Raw genomic sequence first — 23,545 nt, 5'->3', positions numbered from 1 at the left:
GTAGTGATAGCAGGTACCACCACAGTCAGTATGCACTGCTGTAATCATAGCAGGTACCACTACAGTCAGTATGCACTGCTGTTTTTGGCCCGGGCAACGCTGGGTACTTCCCGCTAGTCTTACACTAAAAGCAAATGTTTGTTACAAATTTATCTTTTTTTTTCGTTATAATAAGTCATTTTCATCATTACGGTGATCATTAAACAACACAAAATTACAGCCAGGTCTCCCTTTAAATGAGAAATTTAGTCTTAATAGATGTTCATATAATGGAGTGGTGGTGAACATCAGTTGTGAGTGATAACAAAACTGGTCCTGTGTCAAGTACGGTATGGTCAAACAAACGCCGTGGTCGGCTCAACATGGAGTGGCCTTCATTCAGCAATGGACTGACCAAGAGCTGAAAGTATTTTTACGGATAATTTACATAAAATAAAATGATTGATGAGAAGGACAACAATGATAATGATGATGTAAACAACATAAGCGAAAACTTACAATACGAGGGGCTCAAGCAGCGGCTCAATGCCACCTCCCCTTGTTCTTACCGGGGTCCCCGTGGCGACCGTCTCCCATCGTCACGGTTTCCACATCAAGCGCGAAGGGGAGCGCAGCCGACCCAGCATCGTCGGGGGCGACAGGACGCCGCAGGAACACGGAGCCCGAGGTGGCATCCACGTAGAAGGGGGAGTCATCCTCCACCTCCTCGCCCTCCTCTTCTTCCTCATCGTCGCCGTGAAGTCGTTGTCGAGGACTGATGATGCGGAACACGGTGGTGGCCACGGTGCTGGGCGAGGGGGGTGGCACTCGGCCGATGATGGCACCCGGGCGGGTGCCAGGGGGAACGGTGAGGCGTATCACGGATGAGGGAACATCCTCCTCATCATTATCATCGTCACTGCCATCGATGTCATCACCTTCATCGCCAATGGTCCTGGGGATGGCGTCCACCGCTAGGATCTTAACGAAGAGGTGAAGGAGGTGGTAGGGGAAGAGAGGTCACTGATGTGTGGAGAGTGTGTAACATTGTAAATGTTAGCAGTTTTGAGGACGGTATTGTCCACAAGGGTATATTAGTGTTGGGGTAGTGTTGTATGTTGAACTTCTTTCGCACCGTACGTAAACAACCGTGCTAATTGGAGTCTCGATTGCTAATTGGAGTATTGTCGCGCAGTGGTTAATGCACCGCACTAAGAACCTGCGTTAGAATCCCAGCCACAGCTAATTATAGTAGCTAGGTCTTAGGCCTTCCTTAGGTTGACTCAGCATTAAATGAGTATATGGATTGGTATGCAAACATCAGCAATGGGCAAACAATTTCAGTCCTGGCGTGGCGCTGGCTCCCCGCACCCTCGTGTGCCGTGCCGGTCTTAATAGCTGCTCGCTAACGGCGGTTGCCCCAACAGTCTGTTCAAGGCTACACGGCGGCAGGGTACGTTGAGGTGCGGGATCGTACCGTGAGGTGCAGGACCGTCCCGCTGTGCCGCGGGGGGTTGCCCAGGTCCCCGGCGCGCACCGCCAGCACCGCGCTGCGCGGGTCGCTCCGCGTGAGCGCGCGCGCCGTGCGCACCCGGCCCGTGTCGCGCTCCATCAGCAGCAGCCCCAAGCCGCCTGCACGCACAGGTACACAGGTACACGTACAGAACATGAGTATGAGTCCACAGGCATGGGTATATATACAGAACACAGACACGAAGGGAAAGCTCCACAGATACACGGGTATGGGTACACAGGCATGGGTGTACATATAGAACACAGCTATTGGTAGACGGCGCAGATAGGCATGGGAACACACACGTCCACGAGCAGGAGTATACGCACATATATTCACGAGAATGGTGAGTATACATAATCAGGTACACACGCACTAGTACACACATACACAATGCAAATATACACACCCACTCAAATAAGTGCACACCCAGAGGTTTGTGCACACATACCCACACGTATGTTGACACATAAGGAATTTACACGAGTGCAAATGAGTATACATAAATGCATGGGTACACACGCACACACATCCTCAAGTTAATTTCTTGTGATCTTGTTCGCGAATGCCTTTTGGATACAGTTTTGTCACATATGGGGAAAGAAAGGGTTCAAATCGGGCTGATGAAGGACTGAGGGCTTGAATAGAGGAAAAAATGTACAAGGGGCATTTTGGGTAATGACTGATCTTCATAGAGGGGGCGGCAGTCACTAGGGAAGTTTTTCACCCACGGCGCGTTTGAAAACGGCGACCGGGAAAATGGCGTTGGCGGCATTGGGCACTCACCGGCGGGCAGCGAGTAGACGACTGTGCCATTGGGTCCTTCGTCAGGGTCCTCAGCCATGAGGGTGGCCACCAAGGTGCCCACGGGAACTTCCGTCTCCACCTGCCGTGCACACCCACGTACAAACGAGTACGTGATAAAAGTCTCCGAATGGATTCCTTTCCCGCTCATTCCTCTCCCACATTTCTACCCATAACTGGCCAAACGCCACCACCACCACAATCACCACCAACCCCACTAACACAATCATCACCACCACCAGCTCCAGCACCACAATCACCACTGTTATCACAACCATCATCACCACCATTGCTGCCACTGCCACTGCAACCCCAACATCCATGGGACGTAAAGCCCAGCCAATTGACAGGGCAACCCTGAGATCGAACTCATGCCCCGCGGTGGCCGCAAGTTCGGTGTGGAGGGCCCCACACCTGCGCGTGGTATTGCGAACGAAGAAAGCGGGGGGCGTTGTCGTTGGCGTCGGCGACGGCGACGTGGACGCGGCACAGGGCGGAGCGTGGCGGAGCGCCGGCGTCAGAGACCCGCAGCGTCACGCGGTGCCACGGGCATGCCTCGCGATCCAGCAAACCTACGGCACGCACCTCTCCTACGCAGACACACACACATAGACGGACATGAGGGTGTGAGGCATGGGGTTGACAAATGGGTCAAGTGTAACCACGGCTCACACCTTTCCTATTAAGACTAATTTCCGCCGTATAACTGTACATGTGCCTATGAAGGACTGCACAGTGCATGAGGAGGTGGTGTGGCCAGACCCATTGCTGGCCGACCACCCTCGTCTCCCCAGTGTTTAAGTTCACACACTACACCAGGTACTCATTTAAGGCTGTGCTGACATAAGGGAGGCTCAAGACCGGTTAAAATATTCTTCACTTTCACCTTAAGCGGGAATTGAATTTGGGTCGCCGAGTTCATCATGCTGTGCACCAACCAATACACTACCACTCTCCACCTCACCTATGCATGCATTGATGCTCGGAAGGGACAAACACACAGGTTTAAACAAACCTCAACAGTGTAGAGCCAATTCAATTAGGTCTTAAGCTTCAGGCTGCAGGTCAAGGTTAGGCTTGACATGGACAAGCCTTCATCCAGCTGTATATGTAACATGGGTAATGATGATGATTTAATGACGATGGACACCAAGAGCTGTTTTCTGATCCCTTGCGCTCTTGCCCGTCCAGGCCTCTGTACGCAGATCACACTGTCGGGTTTGTGTCTCACCGCGTGTCGGGTGGACGTGGAAGGAGACGTAGGCCCCGGTTGGCGACGGCCCACAGGCTGCGGGGGACTCGACGTGCTCGACGGCGAAGGAGACCCAGCCGCCGGGACCGGAGTCGGAGTCGCTGGCGCTCACCATGCCCACCAGGGAGCCCGGCTCCCCCCCAGCGGTGCTGTCACCTTTAACGTCACCAGCGCACGTGATTACTACCATGATTATGACTGTCACCACCATCGCCACCACAATTACCAGCATCGTCACTCGCGCTCACCGCCCTCCACCATGTGAGCACCCGGGTCCGCGACGCCAGTGTTACCATAAACATCACCAACATCCTTCTGATTCCTACAATCATTACCCCACATCATCATCGTCGTCGTCGTCGTCTTCACGAAGACCACCGGCAGCAACACCATGAGCTCTACCACTATTTCACCGATACAAGCATCACCACCACAACCTTCTTAACCATAATCATCCTGATCACCATCATCACCATCTTCAACACTGTTAACAACAAAAGTACTAACAATGGCACTATCATCAATACCATCACAGGAACCATACACTCTAAAGTCTGTACAGACAGGTCAGCCACTCCATTTTGAATTCGACAACTACTGGCCACTGCTTTACCCAAAGGCCGGGATAATCTCCAGACAATCCACCAACCCTAACCTCCATGGGGCTACATCCGGCCGCCCTGGCACAGACACCGGCTGCACACTCACCTCCTGAGTCGTTCTCAAGGACAGTGAAGAAATAGTCGTCCCTTGCGGGTACGGGCGAGTGGTTATTGTCATCCGTGATGGACACCAGTATGCGGGCGGTCGCCATGATGTCCGGTTCCGCGCCGGCGCGATGACGCCGTCGGTGGCGATGCGGGGAGGAGGAGAGGAGCGGCCACACTGTCGGGGATGCAGGGATGAGTGGGACGAGCCGTGCCACCAACGTGAGGGTGAGCGTGGGAGACTGCTCGCGGTCGAGCCTGCACCGCGTCGTCACGCGTCCAGTGCGAGCGTCCACCCGGAAGCAGGACCACGACGATGGCGATGACGACGATGAGGAAGAGGTAGCAGCATCGTCGGGGGAGAGGCTATAGTGCACCTCCCACTGCTCGCGCTTCGTGCCGTTGCCGCCCCAGCTCCGAGCTTCCGCGCCCAACCGCAAACCTGCTCCGCTTCTGCTCCCGGATTCAAATCTGGTTCCTGTGTTAGATCTGGATACAGATCCGGTCGCGACATCCGATCCAATTCCACCCGCCGTTCCGATCTCGATTCCAGTCCCGGTTGTGGTCTGGGTTCCGGACGCGGTCGCGGGCGCCGGTGGGAAAGGCGTGAACGCGCGGAGCGTCACCACGTGCGTTCCGGGCATGGCGCCTTCCGGCACGGAGGCACGTATCTCGGGGGTCGGGAAGAAGAGCGAGGGGAGGATGGGAGCCGACTCCGGCGGCGCCGGTTCCACCGAGACGGTGACGTGCAGCGAGGACGACAGCGCAGGGGAACCCCCGTCCTGAGCCACAACCTCGAATGCGAATCTGCGGGGACAGCAAGACGGGACAAGCGCACGAAGGAGTGAATTTAGTGCAGCCCAGGAAGATGATGTCACATTATGTATGTAACATTTATAGCCAATGTAGCCAACGATACTGTTCATCGGAGGTGCAATTAGCACGGCTAGCTAAAACATTATAGGTACGAGGGGAGGAGATGAGTAGAGATATAGGCAGGGGTAAATCCATCTAGGATGTTGAAATGATGTGACCTTGAAATTGATCCAGGATTGGATTTGGTGCCAATATTTCAATTAACGCATGAGAGCGCGAGTCACATGAGAAAAGCTGCCCCATGTGATACACGCCGATGACTTGGAGAACTGGCAAAACTTCGGTTGGCGTGAACACGGTGGTCTCTGGTAGCCTCACCGTGCACCAGGAGCCAGGGCGGATGGGGCGACGGTGATGACCCCGGACCGCGGCTCCACCAGGAAGCGACCGTCAGCACCGCGCAGCGAGTACCACACGGAGCCATGCTTCCCCGCGTCCTCATCGTGTGCCACCGCCACCAACACCACCACCGCTGAACCACCACCACCACTGGGCAGCAACCACAATCGTACGGCCACGATAACCATAATGTAACGACAACTAGTAAACAGGATGACCGCCTACGCCAGCACTACCACAAGCACAGCAATAGTGATAGGCAGTGTTCAACCACAACGAGCATTGCCGTCACTGACAAACCACCACCACCACTGGACAGTCAGCACGATCACGGCCAAGACGACCACATTAAACTAATAAACACGATCACTCTCGCGGCGCACATGCACCCTTTTGCTCCTCTCACCTCCTCGCCCCTCGAACATCGAAAGTGGGCGACTCGAGCCGCACGTCCACGCGGTCACTCGGGAAGCGCGGGGCGTTGTCATTGACGTCGAGAACTGTGACGCTTACGCTCGCCACCGCCTCCTCCTCGTTATTATCGTCGTCCTCGTTATCGCCCTCTTCACCAGCAGGCCGAGCCGATCCAGGTCGGGATCGGGGGCCGAGGAAGGAGGCACGCACGCGAGCGGAGATGTGCGGGTTCGACTCCCGGTCGAGGGGGGCGGCTGTGACGAGCAGCCCCGAGGTCGGGTGCACGGAGAGGAATGGACCAGCGCCCCAGTACATGACGCCTAGAACACGGGGACAGGACACCGGATGGGACCGGGGGACAGTGGGACACGCAGAGAGGGGGACATGCGACAGGGGGACACAGCGACTCGGGGACAGGGTGATGAAACGGGTGGGGGAAAGAGAAAATGACAGAACAGGTGGGATCAAATGGAGGTTACGGGACATAGTGAGATGGTGAAATTAGGAAGAAGAGGGGGGGCAGAGAGGAAAGAGAAAGAAAGGGGATGTGGAGACATGAGACAAAGGGACATCGGGATACAATACACGGGCACAGAAGAAACATGAGGACACAGAAGAAGTTGTATTTGTAACAATTCCTGTGTGTGCACAGTAGGTGTGCAATAATGCATCAAATAATGTATTAAAGTTATGTTTTTACACTCAAAATGCACAGGTTTAAACGGGCGTGCGAGGATATTTATTTATGGTTAATGCAGTTTTTCGCAAATTATGTGCTAAATCTACAGTAAGGCCAATGGAGCAAGCAAAACTGTATGAGACAGGAAAACAACGAGACACAATACAGTATATGTGTGTATACGTATGCATGTGTATGCACAGTACTTATGTTCATCTGGGTATGTATATCGCTGTGTGTGTGTGCGCGCATGTGAGCGAGCGACTGGGATGATCCTTTGCCTGGACCGCACTCCTTAAGAACGACTTAACCTGAGGCAACCGCCTCACACCGTCTGTCCGCATCTTAACCTCAGCCAAGCACCCTGTGCCGTCTGTTCCTATCTGTTTGTGTGTGTGACTATGTGCGTGTGTGCAAAAACATCGCCACTGGGGAGACAAAGGCGGTCGGGGGTGGTGGTGGCCACCCATCCTCTTGTGTGCCGTGCCGGCCTTCATAGGTGCTTGCTAACAGCACTTGGCCCAACAGTCTGTTAAGATTATACGGGGGATCTTTGTTTTTGTGTGTGTTGGTCACAACACTTCATGATACATGCTGACCTTGATAAGCGCTCACTAACAGTATTCACCCCAACAGTCTATGTACTCGATATAGGGGATCCTTGTACTTGTGAGTGCGCGTGACTTACTGTGTACGCATGTGACTCTGCGTGTCAGACTCTGCATGTATAACTGTTGTGTGTGTGGGGGGGGGGGGGTGGCACAGTGGTTAGCGTGCTGCACTAGAAACCCAGCAACCCGAGTTTGATTCCTGCTCACGACCATTAACAGTGGTGAATATTTTAACCGGTCTTGTGCCTCCCCTAGGTCGACTAAGCCTCACATGAGCACCTGGTGCGGTGTGTAAATATCACCACTAGGGAGACAAAGGCCACCAGGCTAAGTGCTGGTCACCCACACCCGGCCGTCATAGGTGCTCACAAACAGCACTTTCTCCAAAAATGTGTTAAGTCTATATGGGGAATCTTTGTCTTTGACTGTGAGAGTGTATGACTCCAATCCTGGTAGCCCGAGTTCAGCTCACAGCCTTGGCTAATTTCAGTGGTAATTAAGTGAACAGGTTCTGGGTCTCCCTTAGGTCGACTCAACCGTAAATGAGTACCTGGTATATAATGCGTAATCATCAGCACTTGTAAGACAAAGGCAGCCGGGCGTGGAACTGGCTGCACCCAGAACCGGCCCTAGACCTTTGGGGGCCCTTAGCAAAATTTGGTTGGAGGCCCCTTTGATGTATGATTTTTTTCACCCACTAGCTAGCAGTGACTCTAGGGGGCCCTCTGCTGGCCACGGGGCCCTTTGCAATTGCAAGGGTCGCTTAGTGGCTGGGCCGGCTCTGGCTGCACCACACCCTTGTGTGCTATGATGACCTTAATAGACATTCGCTGACAGCGTGTCTGGCCCCAACAGTCTATAATGCTCAAAGGTAGGGTCCATGTCCTTATATGTTTGTGCAAACGTGTGAAGATGAAGTTGTGTGTGCATGCATGCTTCTGCGTGCGTACTTGTTTTTATTTCAAATGTTCAACCTTCACCAACATAAAGCCAAACTAAAGCTCCTTTATGATTATTATTAAGGCTCATACAGAGCCAGACTAAGGCAGCCTTAGGATGATTTCTTATTAAAAAAAAACTTTAGATATATTTTCCTGCGGGGTTTCATTTCCATTCGCACCCTCGGCGTTGCCCCACGAGACCACGACGGTGAACAACTTCCACTCCGACGCTCTCCCAGCGAGCAGTGCACCACCCCGCGTCGCTGGCGTACCTGCGTGGGCACTGGTGCCGGTGACAGTGCCGAGGGGCGTCCCCACGGGCGCGTCCTCGCGCACCGAGAACGAGAGACGCGGCCTCGGGAAGGTGACCCGGGGCCCCGGAGCCGGGGATCCCGGGGAGCCGCGTCGAGGGGGAGCGTCGGGTGAGGGGGAGCCGCCGCGGGGTCGGGAAGGCCCCGCCGCATCCCCCAGCAGAGACACGCGGACGCGAGTCTCCGAGAAGAGGCCTCCCTGAGAGATGGCGAAGCATAGAGGCGGGGTTATGGAAGAGTAAAGGGGGATGTATGGACACAGACAAGAGGGCAGGGAGAGAGACGGTGAGACAAATACAGAGATGAACGGAAACATACGGACAGATACAGACAGATGCGTGTGCACACAGAGAGATGGATACACAGAAACACAAAGATAAACAGACAAACACAGACAGAAGTAAGAATTCAGAGGAGAGAGAGCAACAGAGACACAATGCAGACAGAGTTTCACAGAGACATAAGCAAACACAGATACAGAGACACACATGCACAAATATTCTCACACATAAGCACACAAATTGGCACATATATAGAGAAATAGGGGCAAAAATACAAAGACATACAAAGAAAGATACACAGAAACTCCCATACAAAGACAAACCACAACACAAAAGAGAGGGAGACCCAAAAAGACAAATGGAAACACACAGAGGGTATGCCATTAACAATGGGAATAATATTAACGCTGATTAATTGAAGTCAATACGTGTAAACATGAATATACCCAAGCAGTTGTATTCACTCGCTGGCAAACACCACTCAGTATTTCAGCTAACCATGTTCAAAATGGAGTTGGGCTTGCCTGTAAAATATGGACGCCATCATTGTTATCACCAACATGAGCCACGGTCACTGCCCTGCTGAACGAAGGCCTCCCAAAGCCGATGCCATCTCACACTGGTCAGCGATGACCCAATCCGCCTTGCCATTGCACGCGAGCTGATTTCATCGCTCCATCTCCGCATTTTGTTAAGCACGGTTGGCTACGTACGGTGCAAAAGAAGTTCAACATACATACATTGCGTGTCCCCTCGGGCCTGTTCCCTCCCTTTGCTGGAACCCATGACAACTCATAAGGAAGCCTATGCCAGAGCATCACATAGGTTACGGTCGAACGGTCACCACAGATGGGAATCGAACCCGAAGTCGGCGTGGCTGCAGGGCGTGCGATAGCGGCGATGCCATGACAACGACCTCCTCCCGCTGCCTGGTGTCACTCGCTCGCTCACACAGGACCCCCTGTACGGGGGTCCCCCGAGTCTCCCCCCCCCCCCCCGCTGTGAGACCAAGGGTCAAATGGCCCACTCTTGCTGGTGGCAAACTTCCCCTGAGGGATACACGCACAATGATGAGGCGTGGCAGCGGCGACGCACGCCTGTGATCTCGGCGCTTACTCGACATTCTCCAATGAAGGCTGAAGACTTTACGCGTTGCCAAATGAGACACGCAGAGAATACATCTCCTTAACATATTCGTCTTTCCAGATACAAAATACAATTATTTCTTCCATAACCATCCGCCCCCACGCCCACCCGGCCTTCTGGGCATGCATAATTTAAGCAGAATTAGCTCGAATTGAATCAATGCTGCTGAAATTATGCACTCCCGGAAGGCCATTGGGCTGATGGGTTGCATGAAAAAAATACTTACATTTTACGTGGAGAGACAAGTATGTATGGCATGTTATTACTTATATTCTCCACAAAAAAGCAAATTATTATTTTGTCTATGCATTAGCTTTGTCCGTAACAGGGGGAGGGGCATGATAACGCTCGTGAAGTAAACCCAACATGAACCATCCTGTCGTATAAAGTTGCATTGCTATTCCAGTCAAATTGATCAAAGGGTTGCTCAGGACTCTAATTGGAGACACGAAGCAGAACAAAAAGGACTTTGCAAAAATGCTAATTTATGTTTGCCCCGACGGCTACTTATCAGCTTCTGTACCGCTAAATTGAATACTTCTGAAGGTTAACACATGTTGAAAAGGATTGCAGAATACATGCTGCATTTGTACACGTACATATATGTGGTCATTAGTAGTAGCCAAAGCAGTTTGATCATTAAAAGTCAATCTCAACGTCTCTCCGCTAAAACTCATGGACAGGCGCATGTCTGCATTTATCCCGACAGATGAGAAGAGGAACACTTATTGTAGATAATATCCAAGTCAAAGACAACATATTGACTGTTAATCAAGGTCAGTGGGTTTGGGAAGGCCGCATCTTTCGAAGCGACGATGGCCGGTGGTGCCAGAGAAATTGACAGTGGCAGTCGAAAGAGGGAGCATGCCTGGGAGCACCACAACCACGGAGATGGAGCGATGAAATTAGCTCGTGCGCAGAAACTAGATGGGATTTTCTCGCATTGCAGGACTGTGAGTAATGGTGGCAGCTTGGTAAAAGCCTTCATCCAGCAGTGGTGGATAGACCATGGTGGATGATGTTGGATGAGGCATCTGAATTTCCAATTATCCGAGATCCAAAAGGAAGGGGATGTTTTTTTTGACGTGTTTGTTTAAACGTTAAACACAAATTAAGCTTTCAATTTAGATACAAACACACATGTATCAGCACATACACACACATAGCTATACAAAATACACACAATGACAAACAACAGAGACACAAAGAACAAAGATCCCCATTTAGCCTCATGGACCGTGGGGGCATTTGCCGCTAGCAATCACCAATTAAGGCAGTGCGGCGCACAAGGGGGTGGGGTGGTCAACCGCCACGCCTGGCCGCCTTTATATCCCCATTGCCGATGCTGAGCCACCGCACCAGCTACTCATTGAGGGCAGAGTGGATTATAGGGGAAGGTCAAGACAGGTTCAGGTACCACTCGTCACTGATGTTAACCGTAGCTGGGAACAGAACACAATGAATAATAGCGCAGAATGGGAATAACTGCACCACCACCACCACCACCTCTACCCGCGTACGCTTACAAGCGTTTACACGTAAACAAAGGCAAAGATCCCCCGTGTAGCCTACACATGCTATTGGGGTAGGTGCTGTTAGCGAGCACCTTTTTAGGCCGTCATGGCACATGAGAGGGTGGTGTGGCCAATACACACGCACACGCGCACGCACGCACGCACACGCACGCACACACACACGCACACACGTGCACGCGATGGCTGATGGCAGAGACGCGCGTCTCTGTGAGCGGTGGTGTTGGCAGATGGTAATTGTGTGAGATTTTTGTGGAATCCCCAAAGAGACACAAAATTAAACCAGATCACAACGGCTTTACCCGAGCCGGCACTCACACTCGCGTAAGCGCACAGTCATGCACTCACGTGTACATGCTCACTAAACTTGCACACACACACATGCACTCATATGCAAACATGCTTATATGTTCACTAAAAAACAATTCTTACATACACTCTCTCATATACATGCATGCACACACACGTAATGCTCACGAAACACACTCGCACGCTCACAATTGTCGGTACTGATGCTTCCACACCCATAAATACACTAATTAAAGACAAAGACACTCAAAAACACGCACACGTCACAAAATACACACACGCATGTTACACACTCATTAAACACACTGAACACTAACACACACTCAACCCACTTACGCGGTCACTTGACGTGTAAACACACAAACTTACACTTGTACGTTTACACACTCACTCAAACTCACAAATACAAAGACCGCCGTATAGCCTTAACAGACTGTTGGGGCAAGTGCTGTTAGCGAGCACCTATAAAGGCCGGTACGGCACACGAAGGGGTGGGTGGCCAGCACCACGCCCGGCCGTCTTTGTCTCCCCAGTGGCGATGCTTACACAGCGCACCAGGTACTCAATTGAGTCTGAGTCGACCGAGGGGAGGCCCAGGACCGGTTCAAATAATCATCACTGGTGTTGGCCGTGAGCGGGAATACGAACTCGGGTCGCCCGATTCATAGCGCAGCGACCCAATCGCTACACTACCACTCACACACTCGGGTGGTGTAGACAAACTAAAACTCACCCACTCAAGTCAGAAGTGGGATATACTAACAACTACTCCACCAATGTTACACGTGCGTAGAGGTAATGATCCCCTGGCTGTCCATGCAGACTGTTGTTAGCAGGCACCTATTCAGGCAGGAACACTATATATGGCATGTAAATACTCAAAGAACCCTCACACACGAAGATAAAGACCCCCCGTATAGCCTTAAAGACTGCCACGGCAAGTGCTGTTAACAAGCACCTGTGAAGGCCGGCACGGCACACAGGTGGGCAGTGTAGCTAGCACCATGCCTGGCCGCCTTTGTCTCCCCGATGCTGATATTTGGCTGTGGCCATGAATCGAATCAAGCTCGGGGGGTTCGGATTCGTAGCCACGTGCGGAACCCACTATGTCCCAGCTTCCATCCAACACAAAGAACACATGCGCACAGGGCTGACACTGTCGCCCAAATCGACCCCATTCTGGATTCAAACTCGTCGGCGTCTCCCGCAGTGGTATTGTTAACGCAACGCAACAAATTTGCATTGAATAAATTTGCCAAAGCGCAACTGTTGAAGATCGATAGCAAACCAATCAATCATTCAATCAGTAAGAAACTCAATTAAAGAATTGATCGAGTTCATCCGTTGAGCGCGAGGAATACATTAAAAGGACAATGCATACATTTACGCACTCACAGCCACGCACTGCCACGCACATGTGCACCGACAGACGCACGTACACGCGCGTGCAATTAACATCCGTTATCGAGGCCAGCCTGGCTTGGGGCTCAATGAACCCCAGGGTTAGAGGTCAAATCTCAAAACGAGGTCAAACAGCAGCTGTCTGTTGAGTCACACACGCACATTCATTCATACACACGCACACACGGGCATTTCCACGTACACGCATACACACAGATGCAAACTAATACACACTTAAACACACACAATAATTCGTACATACACATGTATGTACACACGTACACATGCATTCTTACAGATGCGCACTTACAGTAAATACACTTTCATAAAGTAAACACGGATTGATGCCACGCAGCTACACACGTCAGACACGCAGTCACAAGACAAAGGTCCCCCTTATAGCCTTCATCGACTTGTGGGGCAAGTCCTGTTCGCAAGTAGCACCTATGAAGGCTGGTACGTCACGCGAAAAGGTGGGTGGCCAATCACATGCCCGACCGCCTTTGTCTCCCTCGCGGCGATGTTTACACACCGCACCAGGTACTCATTTGTGGCCGAGTCGACCTAAGGGAGGCCCAGAACCCGTGCAGAGCAGGAATCAAACTCGGGTCACCGGATTCGTAAAGTAGCCCGCTAACCGCTCGCACTACCGCAGTCACAAAGACAAAGATCCCCCGTACAGCCAGAACAGACAGTCACACGCGCTGAAACACATGTATTAATATACACACAGACACAAGACGAGGTTTTCTACGTATCGACTTTGTCGACTGTTGGGGCAGGTGCTTTGAGTGAGCACCTATTAAGGCCGTAACGACGCACGAGGGGGTGCTGTGACCAACACCATGCCCGGCTGCCTTTGTCTCCCCGGTGTTGATGTTTACACAATACACCAGGCAGCTGCTACATGAGGCCGAGTTGGATTAAAAGAGGCCCAGGAACGTATTCTGATATAACGCGCCACTAATGTAAGTCATGGCCGGAAAATAAAAGCAGGTCGCCAGATTTGTAGCGCAGTGCGCTGACCACTACAACCACCGTTTGACCACACTCGCACAGACATCTCTCCTTAGGTCTGGTCTGTTGGGGCAAATGCTTTTAGCAAACACCAATTAATACATGAATCAATATCCTGCATTGTCAAGGGAGAAAACAGGTTATTATGAGCGTGTGTAAGTGTGTGTTCATTTGATGTCCTTTATTTAGCCGGCTCGCGAGCCTGGTGAGATTAGTTACGTCGCCGCTGTAGCGATGCATCAAACATGCAATGGCAACATTCGTTTGGAGGGGAGCGGTGGCGCAGTGGGTAGCGCATTGCACCATAAAAACCGTGAGAGTTCGACGCCTGGCCGCGGCTAACAACTGTGATGGGTCATATTTAAAACTGGCCCTGGGCCTCCCCTAGGTTGACTCGGCCTTAATTAAGTACCTGGTGCGGTTTAACATCATCACTGGAGATAGAAATACGGTCAAGTGTTGAGCTGAGCGCAATGCCAGCCTGACAGCACTTGCCCCAGCAGCGTATGTAGGTGATGCTGGGGATCTTTGTCTTTGTATATATGTGTGCGTGTGCATGAATATTTGTTTGTTGTGTGCGCGTGCCACACACTGCCCCCCGGGAGTTCACACAGCCTCCCCGTGGCCTCCCTAGAGAGAAGTGAAATGAAGCAGGGACTGGCTCTCAGTCAAAACATCCCAGTGCACATTCATCCACACGTGCTCGTACAAAGACAAAGATCCCCCGTGTAGCCTTTAATAGATTGTTGGGCCAAGTGCTGTTCGCGAATAGCACCTATGAACGCCGGAACGGCACACGAGGGGGGTGGAGTGGGAAGCATCATGTCTGAGCACCTTTGTCTCCCCATTGCTGATGTTTACACACCACACCAGGTACCTATTTAAGGCTGAGTTGAACTAGGGGAGGCTCAGGACCGGTTCAGATAATTGTCACTGGTGTTGGCCGTCAGTGGGAATCGAACTCGGTCTACTGGGTTCGTAGCGTAGCGCACTAAGCGTGTTGCCACTGCTCCCCAGACACTCAAGCTGCACGGACAACACACACTCGCACACTAATTCACACATTCACGGCAACATGCACACACGTATTCACAGATACACACGTACACTGACATATAAACGACCGCATGCAGGAAGAGATACAACACCTACACAATCACATGCATAACAAAGACTCACACATGCGTATGCCTACATGCAGGTAATGGACACACAAAGACAAGATCCCCCGTATAACCTTGACAGACTGTAGGGGCAAGTGCTGTTAGCGAGCACCTATGAAGACTGGAACGATACATGAACGGGTGGGGGGCCAGCACCACGCCCGTCCGCCTTTGTCTCCCCAATGACGATGTTTACACATCACACCAGGTACTCATGTGAGGCTGAGTCGACTTAGGGGAGGCTCAAAACCAATTCAGATCATCGTTATTGGTGTTGGCCGTGAGCGAAAATCAAACTCTGATCCCTGGGTACGTTGCACAGCGCACTAACCCCTGCACATAAATACAGACAGAGATTACACACCCACACGGACACCTACAGCAACAAATGTACAACGCCAAAGATTCTTGCAATGGCCGTATATATGTGCACACCCAGACACAAATGCACTCGCACAAGTGATTATACCCACATGCACCCACACATGCTTGCACACAACACACAAACATGCATGCCCATGCGCGCAAACACACACAGACAGGCAACCCAAATGCAGGCATTTGCACACGAACAACACACAATACACAAATACATTCACATACGTATAAACAAAAAAACAACCACAAAAGCTGCCATTTGCCACTAAGTGGTGGTCAAATTCCCTTGTGCCAGGCTAGGTGGACTTTGAGGCCACGGGAAATGTGGAAGGCGCGCAGCCAAGAGGTCACGTTAAAGGGTGACTGACTGAGACTACTGGCAGATAAACACAGACACACACGGGCACATGTGCAAACAATGCAGACATATGCGTGGATGTCACGTGCAGCCACACATAAACACAAACATGCGTGCGCGGAACCCTTCAAAGACTCAACAGGTGCCAAGAGTTTCCCGTAAGCACTTCACTCAAGACTCCGGCAAATTCTCGGTTCGATCCCCGCAGGGAGGAAGAGGGGATGAGGACCCGAGGGTTCCCCTACAGGATCTTAGGCGCATACTGTACACTCGCAAACAAAGACAAACATCCTCCCGTGCAGCCGAATGGAATGCTGGGGCAAAACCTGTTAGCGAGCGCCTATGGAGGCCGGCACAACACACAAGGGGGTGAGAGATTTGGCTTAGCACTACGTCTTTGCCGACCTTCCATCTCCCCAACGCTGATGCTTTACACAATGCAAAAGACACTCACTTTAGACAAGAGTTGACCGAGGGGAGCCCAGTGCTGCCACTCCCCATACCCTGAGTGTAGTTTGGACAGTGAGTACTCATTTGGTGCTGAGGCAAACCCTAGGTGAGGGGGCCTTGTCCAAGACCCAGTCGGTGGTGCTTAGAGTTGAGTCACCCACAATGCACGCAATCTCACAAAATCTTGGAAGCTAGGCAGGACGGCAGTTAGTAGTTGTCTGGAATGCCAGATGTTGTAGGTTTGAGCTGTGAGGTAGCCAGGAAATACAAATATGAACGGTGAATCGTTGAACCTATCCGTGCAGAGCTAGGAGTGTTACCCCCCCTCGTATATGTGGAGTATTTCTCCGGACACTCTGGTTTCCTCCCACACGAAGCCAAACGCACATTCGTGGCACCAACCAAGCATCCCAATGCAGGACCCTCCTGAAAACCAGTTCTGAGACTCAGCAAGGTTTTCCTCATTACATAAATGGCACAATGTATTCATCATAATTACAGACCTCGATCAAATCTCCCAGATGAGCTTAATCTGATCAGATTTCTCACCATAACCAGCTAAGTTGCAGGGTAGAGCCGACAGACTCTGCGGGGCAAAGTGGTGGAGAACAGACAGCCGGCTACCCCAATCTGCGCTAACCAGCACGACCAAACCACCACTACCCCCGCCATATAACCCGCACGGAATTTGGCAGGCCCTCATCCAGCACGTGCGTATACGTTCCTTGTGATCGTTATCACTTCACGCGGAGACGATGATGTAGGGGTGACCCAGTCTCGCACCTTGTCGGTGGCGCGGACAGTGAACGTCTCCGTCGAGACGTCGGCTCCGAGCGAGCGGCTCACGCACAGTGCTCCGCTCCGAGTCCCCACGGAGAGCCAGGGGGACGCGGCGGGGGCATCCGACGAGGCGACACGGGGGACAACGGCCGAGGCGCCGGCTGGCTCCAGCGAGTAGCGGACTTCTCCGAACTCACCGCCGTCACCATCCAGTGCCACCACCTGCACCGGCAAGGCAAGGAACGGCGACAAGCGTCATCATCGGCAACAGCATCATGACCATCAGCAGTTGTAGCAGCAGCAGCATCTTCATAATCAGTTTCGGCGTAATGATTATTGTCATCATTGGTTTAAGCATCGTCATCATGGTAAGCAAGCTTTTGATCAGCATCATCATCAAGATCAGCATCTTCATTAGCACCATCGCAATCATGAGCGATATCATCATCAGTAGCAGCAGCAGTATCACAATTACTATGGACATCAACTCATCCTCCTCTACTGTGCCTAGAGCCTGGAACTCATTTCCACGAGAAATCCATGCTGATGACTCCTTGCCCCTCTTCCAGTCCAGGCTCATGAACTTCCTTTTTCTCCTCTGCCTATCACTGGTTGCCTATTTCTCCCGATACAATATACATGACGGCTCTTCCTGTACAGCCTCTTGGGACGCAGTTGCATTTCCACACGGTATACAAATTATACATTGTATACGCACAGGACACTCTCAAAAACGGCACACACACAATTTCTGGCACTCATATACACATTATACACTAAACACATGTACACACACTATACATGAAAGACAAATATCCTCCGTACAGCCTTCAACAAACTGTTGGGGAAAGTGCTGTTTAACGAGCACCTATGAAGGCCGGCACGGCGTACAAGGGTCGCCAACACCACGCCCGCCCACCTTTGTCTCCCCAGTGCTGATATTTACACACTGTACCAGGTACTCATTTTAAGGCTGAGTTGACCTAGGGGAGGCCAGGACTGGTTCAAATATTCACCGTAGTTATTGGGAACAAAACTCGGGTCGCCGGGTTTGGAGCGCAGTGGCTCAAACCACTGCACCACCACTCCGCTTACATTAATCACACAGCCACATACACACTTGACACACCGTACACACTGAACACACACTATACACCAAGCACTCACACATACACTATACACTTAACATATATATACTACACACTTTACACAGATACATTACACACTTAACACACATTATACAGTAAAACACACGCACACTCGCCACATACCAACACACGCGCGCTCATTTCCGATCCAGTGTTGGCATGGAAATTCCACAAAAAATGACACACATCACCATGTAAACTACTCACACACCTCATATCCCCCCACACATCATTCTATGCTCACACCTCAATACCGCACGGTGTAGGTCATGAGGTCATCACGACCAATGCCGCCACAACTCTCCATCGCTCCCTTCCTTATGCCAGATTTCTCAGAAGCTGAGCAGTCAACGACCAGTCTCCAAGCCCATCTGGCTCTAGGTCTTCTCACTGTGGCAAAGTTGACAGGGGGGCCCTCCAAGGACCGCCCTTACAGTCCCATTATCGCTGACCTCCGGGTACCACTCCAACGCCTGTCTCGGTAACCTGCCCTCCTCCACCCTGCACACGTGCTCCCGCCCATCACAACCTCCTCTCCCTGATCACATATATAGAGCGGCTAATATCCCCATTCTGTTCCAAACCTATAAGTTTCTAACCCTATCCTTCTCCATCTTGCACACGTGTTCCACCCATCACATGCTCCTCTTACTGATTACATCCGCAGCACTTTCGATGCACGTTCTGTTCAGAACCCCTAAGTCGTTTACCCTATCCTGGCATGAAATTCCTGGCATCCTCCACATGCTCCTGTTTCTCAAAGGCCAGAAGCTTCTTTTCTCGTTGCTTTGATAGAGTCCAGCCCCCTGACCCGGTGCACCGACACGGACATTACTCCTGCCTCAAACACCCGTCTCCTCACGTGAAAGTTGACCTCTCCACGCTCGCGCAGTGGTTTATGCGATCAACGTTACACCTCCTCGCCCACACCTCACCCTTCACCAAAACTGAAACTTTAACACCACACCTCACCCAAACATCACACATCAACACCACAGCCTCACGCGTCACCTAATCTAACATCTCAACACCACAACCAACTCAAAGTTCACACCTAAACACCACAACTCACTCAAAACTCACCCCTAAGCACCAAACCTCACTCAAAACTCACCCGTCAACACACCTGACCCTTCACCAAAACTGACACTTCAACACCACACCTCATCCAAACCTCACACATCAACACCACCCACTCACGCTTCACCTAACCTAACACCTCAACACAACACTTCATTCAAAACTCACCCCTCAACATCACAGCTCAATCAAAACTCACCCCTCAACATCACAACTCATTAAAAAACTGAACCTTTAACATCACAACTCACTTAAAACTCACACATCAACATCACAACTCACTCCTCAATACCACACCTCACCCAAAGAAGTCCCACCACACATACTGCTGGTAAAACTCAAAGTTCTGTAAATATTCAAGAACGTCTGGGCAATTCCTTCCATATCCAGTATTTTTGCAAGATAGGTCAACAACCCACTTGCTCTCCCACCATCAACTCAAAACCCCACACTTTGGGAGTCTTACAAAGGACGTCACTACCACACGCCCCACGAACACCACCGCACACCAACATCTCTCAAAGGACCACACAGCACCTCACTGCTACACATATCCCTCACCACTACATCTTCCTCCCACCCACACCACCACCAGATTTACATTGCTCACACCACCACAACACCCAACTCACGACACCCCTACAGATCTCACACCACTACCACGCCAGGAACCGCCACACCACACACCACCTCACATGCGTCTCACCTCACACCACCACCACCTCACTACCAAACATCTATGCAACTCACACCACCACATTCCTCTCAACTCATACCACCACTACCACCTTATTACCAAGCATATATGTAATTCACACCACCACCACCCCCATATTCTTTCCACCTCATGCCACCACTACCACCTCACTATCAAACATCTATGAAACTCACACAATCACCACCACATTCCTCTCACCTCATGCCACTACCACCACCAACTCACTCCCAAACATCTACGTAACTCACACCACCACCACCACCACACATCCACATTCCTCTCCCACCTCATGCCACCACCACCACCACCACCCCCCTGCTCCCACCCCCCTTCACTCCCTCCCCCACACAAACGTGAGCGAAGGATCACTCACGTAGAGCTGAGTGAAATGAGGTCCCATGTAGAGTTTATTGTTTTAGGGAGGAATCTTTAGACGGACACAGACACACACGGGGAGTCACGGGTAATCATGGGTAGATGCGCTACAACATACGTGGACACACGCGGAGTCACAGAGAGTCACAGGGAGATACATGGAGAAATGTAGAGAAATAGAGAGATACAGGAGGCACTAGGAGACATGGAGAGATATACCGAGACACGGGGAGACACATTGAGAAATTTGGAGACGAGGCACGAGGAGACGTGGGGAAATACACTGAGAAATTGGGATACACATACTGGAACAAAGGGAGACACGCGAAGGCTACACATTCTGAGACACGGGGAGACATGCATGATGGGATACATCGAGGCACGGGGTCACACACAGCCAGACACAAACACCTACGGGCACAGAAACACAGACATAAACACGCTCACACCCACGGGCACACATACATACACATAGAAACGGACACACACACACACAGAAACGCATAATAATATACATTCACAAACATCCACATGCATGCACAATCCCACAAATATACACGCATCAGGACAGGCAAACATCTCCAGGTAGGCACTCATTCTGGCGCACAAAGACAAATACAAAGTAAAAAATTCCCCGTATAGCCTGTAACAGACTGTTGGGGCAAGTGCTATTAGCGAGAACCTATGAAGGGCAGTACGGCACACGAGGGGGTGGGTTGCCAACACAGCTCCTGGCCGCCTTTGTCTCCCCAGTGGCGATGTTTATACACCGCGCCAGGTACTAATTTTGTGGCTGAGTCAAGCTAGGGGAGGCCCAGGACCGGTTCAGATAATCGTCACCGGCGTTGGCCGTGAATCGAACTCGGCTCGCTGGGTTCGTAGCGCAGCGTGCTAACCGCTGCACCACCACTCCCCACTAGCGCACACCCCCATTAGGGACCACCTCCAGGCAGACGAACCGACAGGTCGCGGCACCAACACGCAGGTTCACACCCCTACAGGCAGACGCACACCTACAGGCAGACACACACCTACAGGCAAACACAGACCTACAGGCAGACGCACACCTACAGGCAGACACACCCCTACAGGCAGACGCACACCTACAGTCAGACACACACCTACAGGCAGACACACACCTACAGGCAGACACACACCTACAGGCAAACACAGACCTACAGGCAGACGCACACCTACAGACAGACGCACACCTACAGGCAGACGCACACCTACAGACAGACGCACACCTACAGGCAGACACACCCCTACAGGCAGACACACCCCTACAGGTAGACACACCCCTACAGGTAGACACACCCCTACAGGCAGACACACCCCTATAGGCAGACACACCCCTATAGGCAGACACACAGCTACAGGCAGACACACACCCCTACAGGCGGACACACACCTATAGGCAGACACACACCTACAGGCAGACGCGACTCCAAGCGCACACACATCCACTGGCAGACCGGGGGTTTGGGAGTGGGAGGAGGGGAGTTGGGTTAAGAAACCCAGAACGGGTGGGGTCTGGCGTGTGTCCACAACGCTTACAGCTTTACACACCACACGAACACACACGCTACACACACGCTACACACACGCTACATACACGCTACACGTACAAAGACAAAGACCCCCCGTATAGCCTGTAACAGACTGTTGGGGCAAGTGCTGTTAGCGAGCACCTATGAAGGCCGGTACGGCTCACGAGGGGGTGGGTGGCCAACACCACGCCCGGCCGCCTTTGTCTCCCCAGTGGCGATGTTTTACACACCACACCAGGTACTCATTTGAGGCTGAGCCGACCTAGGGGACGCCCAGGACCGGTTCAGACAATTGTACACCCTCTCGCACACGAGGCGCACCAGCACACTCACGTATTCACACACACAGTGTGTTGTGAACAGACCGTCTTGGTTGGTGTGGCCTGTTCATGGAATATGCACGGTGTGTTGGGTACCTTGTGTGTACACGGGGTGGTGTGTCCACTGCAGAGCTTTGTGTACACGCTATGTGTACGGTGTGTGTTCCATATACACTTGATTATATGTAGAGGGTGTGGTTTGTACACGGTGGTAGGGGGTACATTGCGTTGTGTGTGCGCTGTGCACGGTGTGTGCACGGTGTGGTGTATACTGCTTCACGTTTACTAGGTGTATACACGATATGGGGTGTCCACGGCGTGTGTATGGTGTGGTATGTGCACGGTTTGGTGCATCTTCACACGGTGGGGTGTGCACACGGTGTGGTGTGCGCACGGTGTGGTGTGCGCACGGTGTGGTGTGCGCACGGTGTGGTGTGCGCACGGTGTGGTGTGCGCACGGTGTGGTGTGCGCACGGTGTGGTGTGCACACGGTGGGGTGTGCACACGGTTGGGTGTGCACACGGTGGGGTGTGCACACAGTGGGGTGTGCAAACCACCCCGCGTGCCTCTGCGGCAGCCTCATCAGCAGGATTTGACGCATTTTTGGGAAGAGCGATTCCATATGGCCCCACTGACACACGCACACACTCACCAAGGTATATCGTACTAACATATAGACACGCTAACATTGCTGCAGAAATATACATGGTAACGTACACACACACACAATATATACACTCACACATAATGCACACGGATATACAATATAACATCGACATTAACATGCATACATAATTGTGTACATGCCAACACACACACACGATTATACAAACAGTCCTAACATACAACTCTCACTTATGTACATACGGCAAAACCAAAAAACTCAACACGTTAGTCAATAACACTGTGGACTTAAAAGGAAGAAAATATATAATAGAGAATGTCCACTCTTCATAGCACGTGTCTTCTTTATGTGTTTATGGATCGCGGACACGGCACGAATTGTCACCTGTTAAATATTCTGTTTCCCTTTTAAGGCCACAGTGTGACTGACAAACGTGCCGATTTTTTTCCTTCTGTTTCACCGAATAATCTTCGTTGTACACATTCAAG

The 23,545-nt window shown here is 51.6% G+C and overlaps 1 protein-coding gene across 4 annotated transcripts in view; it reads right to left on the bottom strand.

Annotated features, from left to right (window-relative positions):
* LOC133347636 (protocadherin-16-like) overlaps positions 1 to 23,545 on the bottom strand; it is a 62,427-nt gene that overhangs the window by 27,974 nt on the left and 10,908 nt on the right. For all 4 annotated transcript variants that reach the window (XM_061560081.1, XM_061560082.1, XM_061560083.1 and 1 more), the window contains exons 7-16: positions 17,245 to 17,463; positions 8,388 to 8,625; positions 5,877 to 6,204; positions 5,450 to 5,620; positions 4,257 to 5,062; positions 3,528 to 3,704; positions 2,711 to 2,886; positions 2,279 to 2,378; positions 1,457 to 1,611; positions 549 to 960 (exon numbers count right to left, since the gene is read on the bottom strand). In XM_061560081.1, coding sequence (XP_061416065.1) covers positions 549 to 960; positions 1,457 to 1,611; positions 2,279 to 2,378; positions 2,711 to 2,886; positions 3,528 to 3,704; positions 4,257 to 5,062; positions 5,450 to 5,620; positions 5,877 to 6,204; positions 8,388 to 8,625; positions 17,245 to 17,463 — 2,782 coding nt within the window. The remainder of the gene's footprint in view (positions 1 to 548; positions 961 to 1,456; positions 1,612 to 2,278; positions 2,379 to 2,710; positions 2,887 to 3,527; positions 3,705 to 4,256; positions 5,063 to 5,449; positions 5,621 to 5,876; positions 6,205 to 8,387; positions 8,626 to 17,244; positions 17,464 to 23,545) is intronic.

This window comes from Lethenteron reissneri, chromosome 26, assembly GCF_015708825.2.
Source record: "Lethenteron reissneri isolate LAM-NWPU_2019-01 chromosome 26, ASM1570882v1, whole genome shotgun sequence".
In the NCBI taxonomy this organism is placed as follows: domain Eukaryota; kingdom Metazoa; phylum Chordata; class Hyperoartia; order Petromyzontiformes; family Petromyzontidae; genus Lethenteron; species Lethenteron reissneri.
The sequence above is the reverse complement of the archived record's forward strand: the minus strand, read 5'-3'. Positions and strand labels throughout refer to the sequence as shown.